The following is a 21,914-nucleotide window of genomic DNA, read 5'->3' as shown; positions in this document are numbered from 1 at the left end:
GCTTCATGTACAGACCGACGAACGTCATGACGAAAATAATTGTTTTGGGTTCTCCATAATTGTAATGGTTGAAATGTTAAAAATTGGAAATTTTGTTTGATACGAAACCAATAGATACTTGCCCTAAATAGCATTTTCATAAAATTTCATCAAATCAAACACAGAGGTTCATAAAAAGAGTAATTTGATATATATACACTTTTTAAATTTGCGGTCCTCGTACCCCAAAACTTTGATCTTACAAAAAATTGAATGGTCTTACAATTTGTTAAAAATATTGTCCACTTTAAAATAGGTCGAAAAGGTAACATTGCTGATTAACTGCACTTTGACGTCATTTTCCTGACTGCAAAAACGGTTAATATGCTGTCAAAGTTGAAATTCAGAAATAGCACATCCAATACATTCATCCATTTTCCTTTTCAAATTCTCGGAAAATATTCTATGTATAGCTACCAAATGGTAGTTCGATATCACTAGAGAATAGATTTCTTACAATCGCTTAAGCCTTAACCTTTAAAATCCAAATCATAAAATTCTTTGAAAGAAACCTCCACAGTACACTGTGGCGTATGCGCATCATTTTTTTCACATCAAATGCAAAAAACAAAAACGATTTTAGTAAATACGATTTAATAAGTAAGTGTGTGTATAATAATTAAGCATTACAAAATTAAATGACAACAATTTTGGACTTGAAGTCGTAATTATAACGATATAATAAATAGAAAAAGAGGAATCATTTCATTTTTTATTGTGTGATGCAAATGCTGAGCTGCTGCTTGTATTTATTTATTTGCAACAATTTCGAATTTAATGCCGTGATCGTACTTCTCCAAATCAGCAATCATATTGGTTTTAGCGAAAGCTGCTCCTGGTGGCAAGACTCCTCCACTATAAGAAAATGAACAAAAAGAAAAATATTTATTTGCATAAAATTAATACAAGATACAAATATTTGATTTACCTTCCTGGCATCTTGTCACTGTCCTTAAGAATTGTTGTTGCTGCAACCAACAAAGCAACACAAGTTGCTCCATATCCTGGATTTGATCCAGTAACCTTTGCAATCATATTCTTTGATGGTGGATCAGTGAATTGATCAGTTGGCTCAGCCAACTTTTCAGCCTTTGGCCATCCATTACCCTTGATTGTGATCTTAAAACGAGTAGCATTTGACTTTGCCTCACTGGGGCCTTCATGTGAAATAAAACCAAATGAGAAGATTTTAGGATAATCCAAAAGCAATTGACGACCAAGTGCGAATTTGGTCATTATTCCAAAAACAATGCCAACAAAGGCTACAATCAAAGCAGCCACCATGGAACTTTAAAATTGAAAATGAATTTAAAACATCTGTTTAGACTTTAAAAGTCAGGATTATATTACCGAAAACCAACATAAGCCTGAACCTGGATTGGACGTTTCTTTTCCGTTTCAAATAAGAATCTTTGTGATCGTTGGATAACAGATTTGTCAGATCCGGGGAATGGTAGGCAGACAGCATCAATGACATCTGATGTGTGAATAACTGATCGGGCTTTAAGTTTGGGTTGGAACTTTGGCAAGGGTCCTTTGTAAAGTTTTGATCGAATGTCACGAAGTTCTCCAGCATGGGCCAAACCGTAAACTGCAGATTCCCAAGTGCCATAATGAATAGATGCACCACCATGGTTGCCACCTGTTGTATAACTTTCCAAATAAGTTTCAACGGAATTGATGACTCCTGTAAGATAAAATAAAACATTAAACTCGTCTTAGTTGAAATTTCAAAGAGTAGTTTATTACCATCAAAGTTCTTTTCAAGGAAAATCACACCCAAATCAGCTGGAATACTATCAAAACCACAAGCAGACACAACATATACACCCTTTTCCTTGGCCAAGTCATTGTATTTCAATTGCATTGACTCCATGTACTGGGGTTCTCCACTAACATCCACATGATGGGTTCCGGCTTCAACGCAGGCCTTGACAACTTGCTCACCATAGAAACGATATGGACCACAGCAATTTACAATAATCTGTATGGAGAAAAAGTAAACACTGATAAAATATGGACTTTTGCAGGATGGGTTATAAATCAAAGATTAACAAAAAAATAATTTATTTTTAAAACACTTTGATCTGTATGTTGTTGAGTCGATAAGAAATAATCTTTTTGATACTAAAAGGAAAAGTACCAATACTGCATAATTAACAGTTTTGAGATATTAATAGCTTTTGCATTATAATTTATGAGCTTTCTAGCCGAAAAGTCAACTCAAAATTGAAAAGTTGACTAATAAATAATATAAACTTAAAGATTTGCTAAGATTTTTTTGGACCGTAAGTAAATATTTTAATAAGCTGGCTAAACACGAAAATTGTATTTTACACAGCAAAATACTATAGCTTCATTACAAATTAAATTAAAAATTACATAATAGAATAAAAACTTGATTGCAATTTATGGATTATGGTAACAAAAATAATTGATCAAATAAGTTGAGAAATCTGTTATTAAAATGATTAAATAAATTAAACATTAAATTTAGGAGAATATCTTTCGAAATCAGTACGATAATTTGAGATATAATATAATTATATTATATAATATTGGGGACATTTCTGAAATTTCGTTGAATTATTTTAAATTTAATGCGAAACAAAAGGCATATACAGCAGTATAATTCCTCATTAACAGTTAATCAGAAACATAAGTTACACAGTCTGTTTTCAAGTCGTCATGCATATTAAAAGTTAAGGTCTGTTTTTTTTTTTTTTTAAGCGAGAGGTCATAAAGATTTTTGAGAAACAAAAAGGGCGAGTTCATAAATGCAGGACTGCAGCAGTTCTGCAAAATAGAACTTCCATTTATTCAGACAAGGACTGTCTGTTGAAAAATTTATCCAACTTACATATAAGAACTATTTGTCTTTGTTTCTAAAAACGAGTACTAAATTTTTCAAAATTCACTCGTAACTATACCAATATTATCAATTCTTTTTTGCAGCACTGCTGCACTGCAGTCCTGCATTTAAAGTTACTTAAGTATAATGTCTATTTTAGAAATTAAAAATCTATATGGTTTTTCCTAAGCTGATGCTATTTTTTTTTTTTTTAATTTTAAACTAATATTTTAGTCTAACCATTTGTAATTAAAGGAGAATGGGCATTTTGGACATTCGGTGGCCATAAAAGAAATTGGTATCAAGTAAAAGAACTATATCTTAGGAAAAACTTTTACTATGGAAGTTTCACTGTATTAATGTATCTTGTAATGTGTGACGGACAAATTGAATTATATTTTTATTTTAAACATATAATATGATGCTCAGTCATTTCCCCTGAGCCTGAAGATATACGGGCCTAGCGACGTAATCCGTCGGAGCGGAAATTCTCCGATTTCATACGAAATATTCTTCGAGATGTGTTTCCGACAGGTAAAAACTCTCCAATTCGGATGAAATTGGACTAAATCCGCTCCGACGGATTACCTCGCTAGGGCCGATAAATCATAAATATCCGACAAATAGAATTTATAATATAAGATTTTAAATCCAACACATTCGAGAGTATTCAAACGATTCACACTAACAAAAAAATTGAACAACAAAACTCCCAAAGCTGACTAGAAATTGTTGTTTTAAAAGGCTTATAGTTTGGCTTCTATTGGTTGGATTCAAGATAAAGGTCTTCAGGGCCAGGGAAAATGACAGAACATCATATTTTGCACTTTAAACACATATTAAAGTTACAACATTGAAACAATTTACATAAAATGTTAAAAGCTAAAATGCATTTTGTTCGTTTCTGAAGTACGTCACAAGAATAAAACTTATGCAAAATGTATGTAGAACGTAATTACATACAAAAAAATAACAAATTCATTCCTGGCCGCATAACGTCCACGTTCCATACAAAATTGTCTATTCTCCTTTTGCAGAGAAGATTTTAAGACTTAAGATTTCTCAATTTTTCAATAAAAAAAAGTTACACATACACCACAGTGACCCTCTAAGAAAATTACAAAAACTATCGCAACTAACAAAAGTGTTGGTCGTAAAATGCAAAATAAATCATTAAACACAATTTTGGAACCAAAATTTTATTTTGGTCAAAATAAAGTTATAAAATTTTAAATTTATTTCAAAAAGTTCACAAAATAGACAATTATGGTAATTGCTGTCAATTAAAATAAAATTTGATCAACTAAAAGTTGATCATTTAAAAAAAGCTATGTTTAAAATATAAAATTTTAGTGTTCATCAGTTGTCAACTGATCAATGAAAAATCTTATAAAGATGAACATTTTCAACTTTTATTGACAAGTTTTTGATTTTGTATCGGTGAAGTGTTGGACAGAAAAAAAAAAAAAATTAAAAAAAACTCAAACAATTCCATTGATTGTATATTATGGCGCTTTTTTATTAAACATTATATCTCAGTCTAAATTGGATCAAAGGCCACAAAACTTTAATTGTTTTTATTTATTAACACTATACTATGAAGACATACGAGTACAAAATACATGCTTCTGATCTATAATTTTTAATAGTTTTTGACTTCTAGGGAAAGAACCTACAGAAATTATACGTTTTTTTTTTTAAATAACAGAAAGACCTGTAAGTTCTAAAAGTGAGATATAAATAAATAACCCATTTACTACACATCATTTGAACTTTCAATTATTACAAAAATAATTATTTGCTTTTTTTTATAGAGTTCATTGTATTTACAGAAGCGAGTAGAGTGCGAGTGCATACATTATATTTAGATATAAATCTTTGGATCGAAATTGATTCTCAATAGAAAAATAGAAACAAAAAAATAAATACACACGTCGTATTGGATGACTCAAAGACAAAAAAAAAAAAATTGCAATTAGTTTCAGCATTTATATATGAAATTAAATGAAATGAAACCAAATGAAGTCAGCTATAAAAATAAATAAATCGAATAAAATTTATTTGATTTTAATTTTTTTTTTTTTTTTTGAGAGTAGAAGTAGTTTCGATTACTCACCTTTGCTTTGGAAGCCATTTCAGAGAGTGACTTTTCATCATTAACTTCTGCAATAATTATTGGAATTTTGGACAAATCTTTATTAGCCTTAGTGCCCATTTCCTTCAATACAGCTTCTAATTTTTCCTTAAAAGAAAAATTTTCATTTAAAATTTAAAGATTCATAAATTTTTACACTATGAACTTACTTGATTCCTTCCAGCAATACCCCATTTTAAATTCTCCAATACAGTACATGCCTCAAAGACACAATACTTTCCTGTGAATCCAGAAGCTCCGAATATAATGACATCAAGTTTCTCAGACATTTTAACAAAATTATCTAAATGAACCTTCAAAAAAGTCAGGGAACAACAACAAAACTCGCTGAATTACTAGAAGAAAAAATAGAACAAACAAGAATACCACCCAGTTATATAGTTATAATGGAAATGCAACCCGACAAACGACGAGCACCGATGCAAATGAGTTTCACCACACGATAAAAAAAAATAAAATGAATTTAAAGAAAAAAAACAATAATATTTCTCACTTTCTTAAGCAAGAAGTGTTAAGTAAAAAAAAAATAAAATATAGAAATATAGCTAGTCTTTATCAATATCATGCTGGTAGAGTCAAAGTCAAAGTTTAGTAAAATGCGATTACGATAACAATATTGCCGAATACGTAAAAAAATATTATTACTCACCAAAAACAATGATTTGTTTTTATTTTATTATAATAAAAAAAAAAATGTATTATGTACCTTTATTTTTTTTTTAAATTTATTTCAAAAGCAATCCACTCATAAAGCCTTACAAACAAACGAAAAATGAGCACAACAAAGCCGGTACGTGCGTAGGCAAGAGTGCCTGCAATTTTACTGAAAATGTGCACATAGCTCCCACATGAAATAATATTCTCCATAAACATGGCCGCATCTTAGATAAATTAACCCAAAGGCTCGCATATATTTCTGCTTTACGTTGTCTACTATGTATTCATTGTGATTTTTTTTTTAAATTTTACTGATTTTTATTATTCAGAATAAAAGAAAATTCAAATTCTACAATTAGTCCAGTGCATTTATAATTTGACCCAGCAGTTTGTACCACCCCCAAATTTTTTTGCTCATTCGATAGAGCATTGGCTGATTATTATCATTACCCTGATTTTTCGCACTCGCGAAATTCACCTTTCGGCCGCCATCTTAGATATCTCGATTTCTATTTATCCTATATAAAAGTTGTGTATACAAGAAACGTAGGCAATTAAATTTCGAGTCTTTTGTGTTAAGAACACTTTTTCGATTTTCTGAATATTAAAAAAGTTACAAGCCAACAAAGTAAAAAAACAGAAAAGAGTGACAATTTTAAAGTTTTGAGCACTTTTATCAAAATTATGAAAAAACCTTCCGTTATTAACCTTAAAATTCTCTACAACTCTGCTATACAACTTTTTTTTCTATCGCTATAAATACAAAAGTTGTTAATACTTTTTTTTGTTAAAAATGCTCTTTTTTGTTTGTGTTTTTTATCTTTACTTTTTTCTTAATTTTTTTTTACCAAATCTTGAATTTTAAATGATTAGTGACTATTTGATAGCTTTATGTTACAAGAGAAATTTCAGGACCTGCAATTTTTTTTATATTTAAGTCTCTTTATTTCATAAAAAAGGGGTATTTTTTAACAAAAAGTATTAATAACTTTTGTAGCGATAGAAAAAAAAGTTGTATAGCAGAGTTGTAGAGAATTTTAAGGTGAATAATCTTATTTCGGAAGGTTTTTTCATGATTTTGATAAAAGTGCTCAAAACTTTAAAATTGTCACTTTTTTCTGTTTTTTTTTAATTTGTTGGCTTGTAACTTTTTTAATATTCAGAATATCGAAAAAGTGTTCTCAACATAAAAGACGCGAAATTTAATTGCCTACGTTTCTTGTATACAAAACTTTTATGTAGGATAAATAGAAATCGAGATATTCAACAAAAACTAAAATCCAAGATGGCGGCCAAGGTGAATTTCGCAAGTGCGAAAAATCAGGGTAATGATATTCAGCCAATGCTCTATCGAATAAGCAAAACAAATTTGGGGGTGGTACAAACTGCTGGGTCGCTCATACATTTATGAACATCATAAATGCACTGGACTATTTTTGGAAGCCGGACGAATTGAATACCTCCTCCTTTTTGGAAGTCGGTAAAAAAATGTACCTATTTGATATTAAAAAAAAAAAGGATTTCAAAGCAAAAAAAGTATAGGGCTGTCTTGTGATTCGAACCTCAGACCTTTGGTGCAAAAGACAAATCGTTCAACAGTTTCGAACTCTGGGCTTCTGACTTTATACGTATTGCTGTCTTAATCTCAAGTTGGATTTGGCGTCATTATGATATGGCCTTTAAGATGAAATTGCAATTTATGCCACACTACTAACAGGAAGTAGAACAGGAGAATGAGTCATGCTTTTTCGTGAGATCTTCATCGATTTATAAGACTTTATTACGTAAAAATTTTGTATTGTTCATAAAAATAATTTGCATTAGAAAAAATGTTATTCCAAATTAAAAATGTTGTGCATTGAAAAACAAAAAAATCAATGCAAATTATGTGCATTTACCTAATTTCGAATTTAAGGATTTCTTACAATTTTAACAATTCGGGCTTACATTAGCTTCAATACCATAGTTTAAACAGCTTATGTAAGGTCAAATAGTCTTAATTGTAAGAAATTCGAAGAATATTAATATTTAATTTTTAGAATTTGAGGTGAATGTGTTGTGTTATTTTGGACTCAAAAAGAAAAACTATGAATATCAAAATTGGGTACTTAAAAATGTTTGTCTCTTTTTGTACAACAGGTGAAATAAAAACTTTACAAATTTCCACCATTTTGTTTTAAAATTTATTTTCTAGGTACATGGTTAGGTAAAGACCACATTACTTTTTATCTCTTGCGATACTTGTACTTGGGCATTCCGAGATTTTCGGCCCGCACTTGGAAGATATGAATTCAACAACTGAGCCGTGTTTTATTTTTAAGTGGTAGGTATAAGTCCACTTTTGGAAAAAAAAAATTAGTTAATTATGAAAGATACTTCCTCTCTCATTATGTTAGTAATCACAAACCCAAAGCAGCATTATTTCTTCCTAAATTAAAAATATTAAATTTGAAAATGCATGGTCACCAAAAAAAAAAAGAAGCACGTCAATGTATTAGCTAATTATTAAAATTCATTAATTTAAATACTCATGAAAATAAGTTGTTTTTAATTTATTTTTTACTTACAAAACTTAAAAAATTAAATTATTAAAACAATGTCTATTCAAAAATATGGATTAACTTTTATCATATTTTATTTTTTTAGTTGGCGTTGTTAATTAAAGTAGTGTAAGTGCATTTTGAGGTGAAAAACCGTTAATTTTCTTTAAGAATTTTAATAAATTTGATTGCATTTTGAAGTTTAACATGTTGATAATCTAAAATGCATCACCCGAATTCCTAATACATATTTACCTATATTTTTAAACACTTGATTAATTTATAACACTTTCAAATACAATGCCTCAACTATAAAATTTTAACTATCAGTAAATTGCAGACAAGCGTCAACTTGTTCAACTTTAATTAAAGTGAAATTAAAAGGTCACTGTGGCGTATGTGTAATTTTTTTCGAATGCAAATTTTTCTGAGGCGTATTAAGAATAATTTAAGTATTGATTTTCATACAGTAATAAAAAATAAAGTTTTTTTTTAATCTTTAATACTTTTTGTTGCCAGTTTGGATGTTTTTTGTTTTATTTTTTGGTTTCTTATAATTTTTGAAAATATGTCATTTTTTTACAGTTTCATATACAAACAATATACATATAATATTAAAATTTCTTTTTCACAAGTCTGTTTAGTTCCAAACTCATTATTTTAATTTTTCTTTAAGGGGTAGAGTATACAGAAAATATAAAGTAAAGCGCCTATTGACTGCAGCCTGTTGTACACCATTGACAATCCTACACTGTATATTGGAAAAATAAGAAGTTACAGTACATACACCTAAACTATATAGAAGTAGGAAGGAATGACCGGCCGGCCGGCGGCGGCGGCAGCGAAAAGCTAAAGGTGATGTTAATCAATCGAATCCAAACAAGTATCATGGAAAAAAGAAAAGATATTCATAAATGTGTTTGAAGAATGTGAAGTTAAAAGAAAACGACTGTATTGCAAATAATTACCCATATGCATAATGTATATTATATTGTAGATTTAATTTAAACAAAATACAAATACTTAGTTAAAATGAAAAGGTACCCACGATGAGGTAGGTAGGTACTTTATTCTGTTGAGAACAATTGAATCTGTTTGTTTAAAGGTAGGTATGCCGCCTTTTCAATGAGCTATTTTTAGGTTGTAATATGGTATAAAATGGTTATAATCAAGACTTACAAAAGGGAGATGAATAAAGAAAATATAAATACTGGTACATTATTTATTCTGCCCTGTAGAATTTAAAATTTTTTTTAACACAAAGAAAATACAGGGTGTTTGTGATTTCAATTATGAATAAGAATTTTAGAAAATGTATAAACTAATAAGCAAACAAACAATTTTAGCTGTGTCATCGTGTAGCTAAGCGCACATCGAAAAAATATAACTGAGTTTTGAGTTGACTCTCTAACTGGCATCTATTGTTTTAGAAAAAAAGTTACTTTTTCAAAATTTAAAATTTCAAAAATTATTGAATAAAACTTATTATCAAGAATTCACCCAATATGAATAATTTTTCTTTTAATATTCATTTTCGCTTTTTATGCATATTCATTGAGTTACTTACTTAACATATCCAAACAAAAAATCTAAAGTGTTTATTTTGGATGGCCAATGGAAGTAAGTTAACAGAGAGGAAGTACCTATGGACTTTGAACTTACTTGAGAATATGATAGATATTTATGTACATATGTATATATGTACGTAGGAACGTGATGTCATTAACAAAACAATAGTTGTGAAACACTCATAAATATTATTATAGAGAAAAACATTTAGCTATTGCGTAGGTATCGATCAGGTTAAATAAAAAAAAACTAAAATTAGCGTGTACTATTTTAATTAAAATATAAGGAAAGGTTTATTGATCAATATAGTTGATAAATAATAAATATCTTACGATTTGCAAACTTCGGACTTACAATGACTGTCATTATTTTGGCATGATAAGATAAGAACTTTTTTTGCTATTTAACATTTGTGAAATACGTTTTTTACAACAAAGGCCTTATGGATACATTTAATCATTGTGATGGTCAGTTATTGTCATTGAAAAACCGAAATAAATGCATCAGATGGGAAAGTAAAACCTTTGTTAAGTGTAAGGTATTGGTTTTTAATATTTAAATAGGTGTAAGTTGTAAGTAAGATGAATCTTTCCACTCATGCCGAAGAATGAATGCACAAATGAATTTTATGTTCACAATTTATGTGCGTGTAAAGGAATGTTAAACAAAAATTTATGAGCTTAAGCTTAGTACGCATATCGTACTAAATTTTAGCTCCCATACAAAATTATCTCAAAAATTTAGCCGAACTAAACTTTATTTCAGAATTTCTGCTGATTTGTGTGCAGATTCAGCTAGAAAATCGCACATTATTTCCCAACTATAGGTACATTTTTTACCTATCACAATTAAGTTGACGAAAAATAAAGCAAGAAAAATTGTGTGTAAATGATACATGTTTTCAAGTTATTTTTAAATGCTGAATCTAATTACATCAAAATTAAACGATTACTCTAAGAAAAGGTATTGCCGCACACTGGGGCCTACTATATGGGAGGGATACCCAAAAGTCCATTTCTTAAATTATAACTTTTACGTTTTTTTTGTTTTATTTCATGAGTATATGTTCTTCCCTATCTATTTCTAAGCTTTATATCATCAATTAAGCACAACAGCTGAAAAAGTGAAGCATCAAAGTGCAAAGTTTGATACCATTGATTTCATCCAGTTTTAGTGGTTAATCATGGATATAATTTTTTTCTTCGTATTAAGTGAAAATAAAAATAACTAAAATTTATCAGCTATGGGCCAAGGTTAGTAGAGTTCACTGAAGTGTTTTTTAAAATTATACTTTATAAAATATCAGAGATATTTGAGGCTAAAGTCGGAGGTCTTTCTTCGAGAAATTATCGATTTTCTTGGAAATGCGTAGGAGGCTTTTACTTTTGAGTTCAGTTTTATGTTAAGAGTACCCCTATGCATTATAAACAGGCAATAGTTTTAAAAGAACCTTGCGCATTTTCAAGAAAATCGATAATTTCTCGAAAAAAGACCTCCGACTTTAGCCTCAAATGTCTCTAATATTTTATAAAGTATAATTTTAAAAAACACTTCAGTGAACTCTACTAATATATTTTGTAAGTTTTCCAAATTTGTTATTTATAAATTTTATTAATTATTTAAAATTTTTACTTAAAGGCCTGATGAAGGGGATAACCATCCCTGAAACGTTGCGCCAAAAAATAAAAGAATAAAATTGACTTTAAGCCTACAATAAAAAAAATTATTTTAAATTTGTTTTTAAAAATATTTTGGGTGAAAGGGTGTTTTTTTGAAGGGCTGAATTATGTTTAAAAGGTTTCTTATATAAACGTTGCTAGTTTTTTAAACTTAGTGAAAAAGTTTTGTTTGTTATACGAACTAAGAATCTAAATTCTAAAGAGTCTACAATATTATATTTTTCTTTTTTTTTCAACAAAAGAGAAAATTCCGCATTGGTGCCTACCAATAACTGTGACAAAAATGGCACCCCAATGAAAAATGGTATTATTGTTTTCTACAGAAACCAAATTCTAAACGGTCTATAAAAATATTTCAGGCCAAAGGTTATTTCTTTGGAAAATATGCGATAATGGTACCCTTACGAACTTTATTACAAATGTGGGAATTACGAATATAAGAAGTCTATACCTATATTTTTTCTTGTGAAAGGGTGTTTTTTAGGTGACGACTAAATGTGGGTTTATCGCAAAAACAAAGTTATAATAATGGTACCCTATTGAAATCCAGCAATTACACTGGGCAACAAGGGGTTTAGTTTACATATTACGTTTCATAAATATTTTGCGAAGGTTTTTGGAATGTTGAATTCGAATCCTAAGTCAAAAATTTTCTATCAGCCCACGTTTTAGAGCTGCTAGAAAAAAGCTGAGGGCAGATTTAAAATCAGTGATGCCAAATTAGTAAGAGAACAGCTAGAAAATTCATAAAACAAAACACCGTGCAATTTTGTTTACCAGTGTTATTGTTTTATTTTTATTTTAAAAAAATTGTAAAGTTATAGTATTTGGCACAAACTCTGTTAATTTTTGATTTTGAGAAATTCAATAAATAAATCCACAAACACGATTTCTGATCAGTATTCCAATTTATTAAAAAAACATAAGTTATCCAAAATTTGCATGGTCAAACAAAGAAGAAATTACAGCTTTACACAAGTCTCTGTGCCTGGGTATTCAGGCAAATCAAGTTGATATTTATCCTGCAATGATTTTGGAACAAAACGTCCACCTAAATAATGATGATCACCATTAAAATGCTTGGCACACATCTTCGGAGCAGTCAGCGATATCAATAATTGCGGTTCAATAGAATTATCATCGATTTTGCCCTTTTCAACATCCCATCCACTTGGTATATCAATGCTTTAAAAAGAATAAACTTGAATTTTGAAAATATTCTTTAGAATATTAACTTTTATCAAATAAAACAAAACCTTGCAATTGGAATTTTCTTCGAAGTCATCACATTGAGAATGGGTACAAAGCTCTCCCTAACTGGCGGTTTAAAGCTAAATCCGAATAAAGCATCAACAAGCAAATTATATTTTTTTGCAGCTTCATCAGGAGTTGGACACTCATCGATAAACTCAATGTCCATTCGTTTGCATTGATGAGTAAGGTTTTCGTATAATTCCTTAGCAGTTCGCTTTGGATAGTAAATAGTTGGATGGAAATTCATCAAAGACAAATGCCTAGCACAAACTAAACCATCACCGCCATTATTACCAGGACCACAACAGATTAGAACCGATTTGAAACTGCAAACAAGAATTTTAAATGAAACATTAGGCAATAGAGATAGCGGAAAGCGCTTACCTCTTTGCAGGGAAACATTTGGCGATGGCATGAGCACAGCTTAAACCAGCCAACTCCATTAGTTGATCAACGCTGAACTTGTACTCATTGAAAAGTTCCAAATCAATATTGGTGGCTTCGGTTTGGTTAAGAAATTTCATTTTATTTTGCAAGGAACAGTACGATGCTTTCAAATAAATGCTCTGTAAGTGAAAGTAAAAAAAAATCTTGAATCAGAGTTCGTGATAGACAGTCGACAGTCCCTATAAGTATATCGATTTGATTTGAAATAAAATATTTGTTTGCATTTTTGTTTCCCTGTTGAAGTTCAGGACTCAACAGAGGTACCTATATATTTTCCAAATAAATATCAGTTTTTTAACTGCAGCGCCTTAAACAATTTCTGCAGAGAATTTTTTTAAGTTCTTAATACCGAAATAGTCTATGAAATTTTTTTAAGTTCCTGACGTGAAATTTCAGACTGACTCCTTTTTATAAAAAATCGTCTAATTTTTGGGCAATAGGCATGAGATTTTTTTCAAAATGTTGATACCCATTGTTCCTATGTATTGGAATATTTAAAAATATAAAGTCAAATTGACCTTATTTCCATTTCATAATGGAGTGGGAGACCGATGAAGATATAGCATAAGTGTGTGATTATTGCAAATAGATTCCATTTTTAAAGAAAGAAAATGTCTTACTAACAACAAAATTTGATAGACCGGTCTTGCCCCACTCCGAGTCCCCCATTATCTTTTGTTTGGTATTTTTTCTTACAATAAATCAATAAACTTAACTAATAAACACTTTAAAAGAAGTTTTAATTGGTATTTAGGATAGCCAAACAATAAAGGGACGGTCTTGCCCTACTTCTCCCACTTCAAACAATACCAATTTTATTTAGATTTTTTTCCAAAAATTATTTTCAAAAAATATGCATTATGAAAAAATATCTTGCTTGCTCTATAAAGGGCAAGTAATTTTGATTTCGTTTCAAAATCAAAATTCGAGGTTTTAATCAAATCAAATTAGGAAGTTTTCTTTTAAATTTAATTTAAAAATAAAAACACACTTTTACCGAAGATATTTGAGTCAGGGTTGTAAGAAATCATTCTTATTTTAGCATTTGTTTTCCATTACAAATTAAAAAAAAATGTTTATTGCAAATAAAAAAAATTTGCATTTAAGAAAAAAAAAAATTATTGCTACTGAAAAAAATTGCATTAAAAAAAAATGTTATTGCAACTCATGCTAAATATTTTTATTTGAAATAAAAATTTTATTTTCATTGCAAATATATTTTGGTTGCAATAATATTTTTTTTAATGCAAAATTATTTTATTTGCAATAAATATTTTTTTTTTTCAGTTCAACACCTTAATATTTGTTACAATGCAATTTTTTTTCAGTTACAATAAATATTTTTTTTTATATTTGAATGTACACATTTGATTTTTAGTTCTCATGTTAAATACCGGACTTTCACCGAATTTCATGTGTAAAACATTTCATATACAGGTTGCTTCGGTACTATTTCCGAACCCTTCAATTTCACTAAAAAAAAAACTCCTCACTTCTTTTCGTATTCATAATCGGCCTTATCACGTATTCTATCGTATCGGAAAATTTCTACGATTCCCGAATAAAACAATTACAAAATCCGATCGTGGTGACGATTTGTATGAAATTTTCCATAACGGACGGATTCCGTGATTTCAAAAATTTCCGATACGAATGGAATTCATAATAAGGCCGAATAAGTCAAAAAGTAAGACCATGATACTTCTTATAATTTTTGAAGCAAAAAATCTAAACAAAGAAAATTACTTATTTACTAGCAAAACAACTTTTTTTTTAAGAACAATAAAAAAAAAAATTCAATCTTCAACCAACAGTACACACAGAACTAGTTATGAAAAAAAAAACAAACAAAAATTCAAATTAATGAATAATTTTATTAACTTAAGAAATATGATTACATAAACTTATCCTATACAGTTAATCAGAATGAATTCTACTTCCTCATTGCTGTCATTTCATAGACTTATTCATCTTTCCGTAGTTCTGTTGCATTTGCTGCATCTGTTGGGCCTGCATCATTTTCTGCTGTTGTTGCAATTGTGATTGCATGTGCTGTTGTTGCAATTGATTTTGTGTCATTCCCATTTGCACTGGCATATTGGGTGGCATAGGATTCATGTAGCCCATTTGTTGTCCGGGCCTAATTTCACCCTGACCCGGTATTGGTGGTTTATTATAGCCCTGTTGTTGCTGAATGTCCGACAAACAATTCTTCCATTCCTCCAATCGATTATAGTGTTTATTGATTAATGCTTCCTTTCGTGTAATTTCATTCCGCAACTCTAAATTCTCATCTTTGATAAGCATGTCTGGCTTGAGAGTTGAGACCAGGAATCGTTTTTGCAGAAAGAATGCTTCCATCTGTCGGGCAACATCAATAAATTTGTTTGTTGTCTTTTGAACTTCTAGATCGATTTCTTCTTTATTGTTGCCAGTATTTGATTCTTGTTTGGTTAGTGCATGCAAGCACGATTGGAAAGCTTCTTCGAATTCATCCATAAGGTTGCCATTTTCATTGGAAGATGATGCCATTTTTTTGAGGTCTTAAATGGTTTTGGTTGGTTTCAATCAGACAGAACACGTAAACAGCACGAAACACTTTAAACAAAACAAAAAAAAAACGAGAATTTTGAGAAACGGTTTGATTCACATTTATTACAAGAAATTAAAAAAAAAATGAAAAATTACTTTTATGAAACTTAGTGTGAACACTTTAGTTAATATTATTATAAAACAATTTTACTAATGCAAATCGCACGTTACTAGTTGAAAGGAATAAAACATAGGAAGGAAATAGTCATTTAAAAAATATTTTTAAAGACTCTTTTGATGACTCAATCAAATTGAATCCTTCAACGCTACCTAAGTTTCATGATGGTATGATATAATTTTGTTTTCTTTTGTACATACAATTTTTTATCAAAATTTAAACCGACAGAAAAACTAAATAAAAACAAGTCAAAAACACTTAAATAAATGCAAAATCTACAAAATTTCGGAATAAGTATTTTGACAAAATGAAAATTTCTCTTTTTGAGAATAATCTGTAACGCTTAATTATTATAAAAAGGAAAAGTTGACAGTAAGTTATTTAATAGATATGTTATGATGATTGTCATGATGGTAAACAATTCAGTCATATGAGTGGGATTATTGTTCGATGTTGCTTTGACAAACTATCTTTTTCAATGTAAGTCAACTTACATATTTTAAGAATGTATCAAATTGTTTAACTTGTTAAGACTCCAATTTGTAGAAAAGTGGGCAAAACTGCAGAGCTAAATATTGAAATTAGTGCATCTTTTGTTGTAAGACATAATTCCGGTGTGACTGCCAAACAAATCATTTTGAGAACTGAATTAAATGCGGCAAACTAAAAATTACCAAATAAAAGAATACAAAAAATCTAAAAATTAAAATTTTGTTAAAATTTGTTGTTTGGATTTTTGGGGTCAGTCAAGGATTTTAAGTAAATTGCATCACTATTTCGCTTTCCATTTGAAATAAATTTCTGTATCAAATCCAATGATTTCTTATGACAAATGGATATTGCCAAGAGATTTATTTTTATTCTTAACTGTGTTTGCGCAATTATACCTTATAAAAAAACTGGTCAACCTGTGTGTGAAAGTGCTTGTAAAAATCAAGATCTCGAATGTTTGATATCGGATCAAAAAAGAAATGAATCTCTTTTGGCAAAAACAATTTGATATACCAGTATATAGAACAAGAGTGGTACTAAACAAAACACATAACATCATTAAAATGGGCGGTGATGAAATTCTAATAAAATAGTATCGGAGATTGACTTGTGAAGGTTTGTAAAATAGCATAAGCTGGAAGGGTATCCGAAGATACGGTTCGAAACATTCTTGCACGAAAAATTAGTCAAGAAAAAGCCTTTAAATTAATATTCTTACAGCCTTCCAGACTCTCACTCTCAGGAATGATTGAGAAAGCTTTTCTATGTTCAAAGCGATTATGTAAAAATAATAATACCATTTTTTAACTTTCTATTATTGTCAAGTCTAGAATTTGTCACCCTGCCCTCGTGCGTAAGTTGATCTTTTAGTACACAGCAGGCAGAAGCTATGTAGGTATGATGTCTACTATGTTTGTTCATGTTATGGACCAAGTTATGTTTTAATAAAACTTCATAAAATTTGTATTTTTAACTGGCAAGGAAAAATATTTCTAAGAGCCGTTTACTGAAACGAAACTTAAGGATTTAAGTTCTACATAAAATCTTATGTGACAGTTTACGCAGAAGAAAAAGCAGTTTAAGTTTCGTTCCAGCAAATGGCCCTAAGAAAAATATTTACAATATTTAATCAATGTTTGATATTCCCCTACTTCGCAAGCACACCTGGAAACACCAAAACTCATTTAATTTAACCAAATAATTCTCTTAAGTTTTCAAATTTAAATTTTCAACCATCATTATTGCTATTAAATACAAATTTAATTAACAATTTCTCCATAAAAACAGTAAAAGTAGTTTTAGCTATAGCTTTACAATTGTCTTACAAAAATAAAACCGTTAGACTAAATGTTATTAATAATATCAAGACTTAGAAGCACTGTTATAATTTTATATATATTTCTTTTATTTTGAAAAATTCAACTTTGTGTTTGAAAACAACTTTTTAGTAACTTCCTTCAATACATCTTGATAATCTAGGATAAAACCATAGTAAGTTTGACATTGGACCGTTGTTTAATACTTTCATCTCGTATTACTTGGCACTCTTTTGTAAGAACAGTAATTTTGAAGTTCAAAAATTTGATAGCTTCTACCATTGTAAATTCGACAAAGCAAGATTTTCCCACATCAATAATTATTTTATCCGTATTTTGTACTTCAGCTTTCATAAAACATCTACCGCCAATATTCATTTGTGTCTTCAATTTTTCGCCACCCTTTTTTTGTAATGCTTCAATCGAGTTCTTTAGTTGAACAAATTCCATAATTTCCTCATTATACGCTTGAATGTACTGATCGAGACGTTTTATTTCTTCTTTGAGGGTATCATTTATATATGATTCTATATTTTCTTTTGATACTTTATCCATCATTACACTTTGTCACAACACAACATAAACACAAAGGGATGAAAATAAAAAATCTGAAAGAATTGGAGAATTATTTTGTCTTCATTTTTGAGCAGATTTAGGCGTACATTAGAGACTCACATTTATAAAAATGTCTGGAAGATTGGTGCTCAATGGTATTAACCTCAAGGGATCTAAAAACAAAATGGCATCCTTATAAAATCTTTTTAAAAGACAAAAACATGTTGATAAGAAAAGTTAAATTATTTTAATCTACAAAGATACAACGGTTCACCTTTCTATCATGAAGGTTTTCATATTGTTCTTTAGTAACCACTTACATTGTTCGTTTTCAAATTTAGTGCTAATGGCTAACTAAAGATAGTTTCATAAAAAGAACCGATTTCAATCTGCTTTGATTTTAACTATCTCAATAATTTTAAAATAATCAAACAAGATCTTTTGCCCTCATTTGCCGAGTTTTACGAGAAATAAATTCATTGTGGAAGAATAAGCCAGGTGATAAACTACAAAGTTTCGTTAAACAGAAAGACTTAAAATTTTACTTCGTAAAATGTTGGGGTCTCAATAAAATTGTGCTGGCAGATTAAGTCATTGTTAAAATACAGCAATATATTTATCAAAAAGCCATTGAAAATTTCATGGAAAGAGTCATCTAAGCAGCAGGAGCCATTTCCTGAATATAAAATAAATTACGAATTCGTAGAATCAAAACGTCTTTTTTGTGTTGGCCCTACGTTCAAAATGAAGAATATAATGACCCAACACTCGTACGTCAATATTTGCAAAACATTATGCTGCCATACACCGATTTCGAAATGCCACTTTCCAACAGTATAATAACCCAAAACACACCTGCAGAGCAACTAGGCAATGGTTTCAAGACAATAAGGTTGAGACCTGCTCAGTCTCCCGACCTCATTCCCAGAAGTTTCTTAAGCCAAACCCAAAAAATAACAGTGTGCTATGGACCGTTGCTTAGGCTTGGCGATCTAGAACACCTCAAATATGTCAGGGACTTGGCAATTTCATGAAACTGATTGATTTAATATAGCTTTTTTAGGGCGTTTATTCCATACAAAAATTTGACGTTTCGTCCAGGCGCTCCATTTATTCTTTACATGAGCAATAAATTAAATTCTTAAAAATTTAATTCCAAAGCCACTTTTAATGTTTCATGTTTAACTTCAAATATTTTTTGATGCACTTGTTTTTTTTTAAATCACTTTAGAAACAAAACAAGGGTACATCACAAAAAATTACACAGGCCTATAGAAAAAGTGACCAGTACTTTTGATCTGACCTACCCACTTTACGAATTCAGTTCAGAAGTCAGTTAGTTTTGCCCTACTAACACCCTAACACCGGATTTTAAAATTTCTAAAAAAAAAAACTTACAAATCGGTTTTTTGCAATTTACTTAAAATTTTGAGGTTGTTTGGCTAAAACACCAGATTCGATACATAAAAATAGGAAGGTCCGGTCCAAAGTGGGCCGATGTTTTAGTAGATTTTTTTTTATTGAACTGTATCTTGAAGTCTAAAACATAGAAATACAAGTTGGAAATTTTCAATCGTTGACGATGAAATTGTTTAATATAACAAACATAAAAGAAATTGTGATTTTTTATGATCCTGAACTTTGTAGACAATTAATCTGCTGGGGTTTGGACAGCCACCAAAGACGCCGATTTTGAAAAATAATAAATAAAATAAACACCAATTGCTTCGTTTTATCAAAATCTAGGGGCGATATTTTTTTATTTATTCATCTTAAAAAAAACAGTTATAACAAAAAAGGCAAAAAACACAATAAATACAAAAATAACTTCAAAAATTTGGAAATTTAATCACCACTGTAATAAATAATGAACCAATTTTCATAAAACATGAACCCTAGGTTTTGACAAGGCGATTGTCGTTTATTTTATGAAAATCGATCCATTATTACAGTGGTGACGAAATAGTGAAAAAGGCCAAAGTTTTTAAGTTAATGTTTTTTGTTTTTTTTTGCATTTTTGACCATAACTTTTTTGTTAAGACAAAAAGAAAAAATATCGCATCTAGATTTAGATGAAACGAAGCGATTGCCGTTTAATTTAATAAAATCGGACTAGTTTTGCGAATAGTGGTGGCTCCCCAAACCTCAGAAGACATATTGTCTGCAAAGTTCAGGATCATGATTTTTTTAGCTTTGGATCAATCTTTTTTTATTAATAAGATTCAAACTGATAGTTTCTAACTCAGCTCGCTCTAAATAGTAGCTAAAATTTTGCATCTTTTCTTTTTCATTTTTATTCTAGCGCTTAGTTGTGACAAATAAGCACATAATTACAGTTCAAATCGAAAATTTACTTTTTTAGCTTAGGCTTAAGTAAATCGTCTAAAATTCCTTCATACATTTTAGATCAGCTATCTTTTGAGATATTTTTGTATAGGGAATAAAAGAAGATTTAGGCTTAAGTCAGTTTTTATAATATAGATAGAATGTATGTTCATGGCAGATATTCAGAATTAGTAAGTTGATTATTTTCTTTTTGTAATTTCATCGATTTTTTTTTGTAAATACAATATAAATTGCCTACAAAATAAAGAACCCAAGAGTACAAGCTCCAATAGACTTAATCGTCATCCATGTTAATAACCGAATAATGTTTCTAATTTACTGAATTTCGATTGTCACAGTTTTGTATCTTATCAAAGGAAGGTCACAAGTCAATCTCTATAAATAATACTTAAACTTCATTTTGACACACTCCCAAAAAAATACCAGACAAAAAAAAAACAGCATGCTGCATAGTTATGATTTGGGATAATAAATGAATAATATTGTGATGCAATGCAACATTCCTAATTGTAACGTTGCCAAGCCGGCAACTGCAAAATACTATATTCTAGGTCATGCACAGTGTAAAGTAAAAATGGTCTATGATAGAATAACAGTAGAGCAGGTATGTACTACATATAAAAAATAAATGATGATACAATTTTGCCGGTGTAATGACCTTTTTTTTCATGCAATTGATACTGAAATGTGTTTTTTTGTTTAATAAAATGTAGAATTTTAACAAAATTGTTAATTGTTATTGTTAATTTTTATAATGACTTGTTAAATTGATATTTTAAGGAAAACTCCTATTCTAATAAAAGAAACGCAATTGCAATATCATGCAACCTGCAGCCGGATTCACCGGATATATTCAACAAAAGAAAAATATCTTAAAATTAACTTAATTTATACAATTTTATTTAATGAATAATTTACCTGGATGTTTTTAATAAACTTATTTCTTATTGATAGCATGTAAGAATTATTGTTTAATTGGAATTAAATTAAAAAATACTTTTTGATTTCACAAATTGAAGAACGCACTTTTGGCTATGAGCTTTTTTATGTGAATTTTTTTAATTTTCAGTTTTGACAGAAGAAATGGTAGTTCACGGTGGAGACAATTTTCGATAGTGATTTGCTATCGATAACAATATAGTTTATCGATAATTCATTCACTTTATCCAACAATTACATGTGCTTGTTCCATGGGCCTCATTTTTGTAATGCAGGCTTTTCATAGGCTCATTTTTGAACCACAGATCTAATGGGATTATTATACTGTTTCGAACATGGCAAATGAGATGATTTTGATAAAATTT

General features: G+C 29.5%; 3 protein-coding genes across 6 annotated transcripts; all 3 read right to left on the bottom strand.

Moving 5' to 3' along the window:
* Positions 1-616: 616 nt before the first annotated feature.
* Positions 617-21,657, bottom strand: LOC129913891 (saccharopine dehydrogenase-like oxidoreductase). 4 transcript variants are annotated; one of them, XM_055992853.1, is made up of 7 exons: positions 21,529-21,657; positions 5,195-5,338; positions 5,007-5,132; positions 1,789-2,023; positions 1,390-1,726; positions 968-1,327; positions 617-894 (listed from the first exon to the last, which is right to left on the bottom strand). In XM_055992853.1, the coding sequence occupies exons 1-7, from the start codon at positions 21,565-21,567 to the stop codon at positions 789-791; spliced, it is 1,347 nt and encodes a 448-aa protein (XP_055848828.1). In that variant the 5' UTR covers positions 21,568-21,657; the 3' UTR covers positions 617-788. The 4 variants fall into 4 exon arrangements, with proteins under 4 accessions (XP_055848828.1, XP_055848830.1, XP_055848831.1 ...); XM_055992855.1 differs by having other exon boundaries at positions 5,195-5,380; positions 21,529-21,656; XM_055992856.1 differs by lacking the exon at positions 21,529-21,657 and adding an exon at positions 5,752-5,875 and having other exon boundaries at positions 5,195-5,380.
* Positions 15,046-21,663, bottom strand: LOC129913892 (mediator of RNA polymerase II transcription subunit 28). The gene is made up of 2 exons (XM_055992858.1): positions 21,529-21,663; positions 15,046-15,789 (listed from the first exon to the last, which is right to left on the bottom strand). Exon 2 carries the CDS (start codon positions 15,721-15,723, stop codon positions 15,142-15,144), a length of 582 nt encoding a protein of 193 aa, XP_055848833.1. The 5' UTR covers positions 15,724-15,789; positions 21,529-21,663; the 3' UTR covers positions 15,046-15,141.
* Positions 17,770-21,655, bottom strand: LOC129913893 (protein UXT homolog). The gene is made up of 3 exons (XM_055992859.1): positions 21,529-21,655; positions 18,385-18,437; positions 17,770-18,317 (listed from the first exon to the last, which is right to left on the bottom strand). Exon 3 carries the CDS (start codon positions 18,265-18,267, stop codon positions 17,869-17,871), a length of 399 nt encoding a protein of 132 aa, XP_055848834.1. The 5' UTR covers positions 18,268-18,317; positions 18,385-18,437; positions 21,529-21,655; the 3' UTR covers positions 17,770-17,868.
* Positions 21,664-21,914: the final 251 nt, after the last annotated feature.

The sequence above is a fragment of the Episyrphus balteatus genome, chromosome 3, assembly GCF_945859705.1.
Source record: "Episyrphus balteatus chromosome 3, idEpiBalt1.1, whole genome shotgun sequence".
In the NCBI taxonomy this organism is placed as follows: domain Eukaryota; kingdom Metazoa; phylum Arthropoda; class Insecta; order Diptera; family Syrphidae; genus Episyrphus; species Episyrphus balteatus.
The sequence above is the reverse complement of the archived record's forward strand: the minus strand, read 5'-3'. Positions and strand labels throughout refer to the sequence as shown.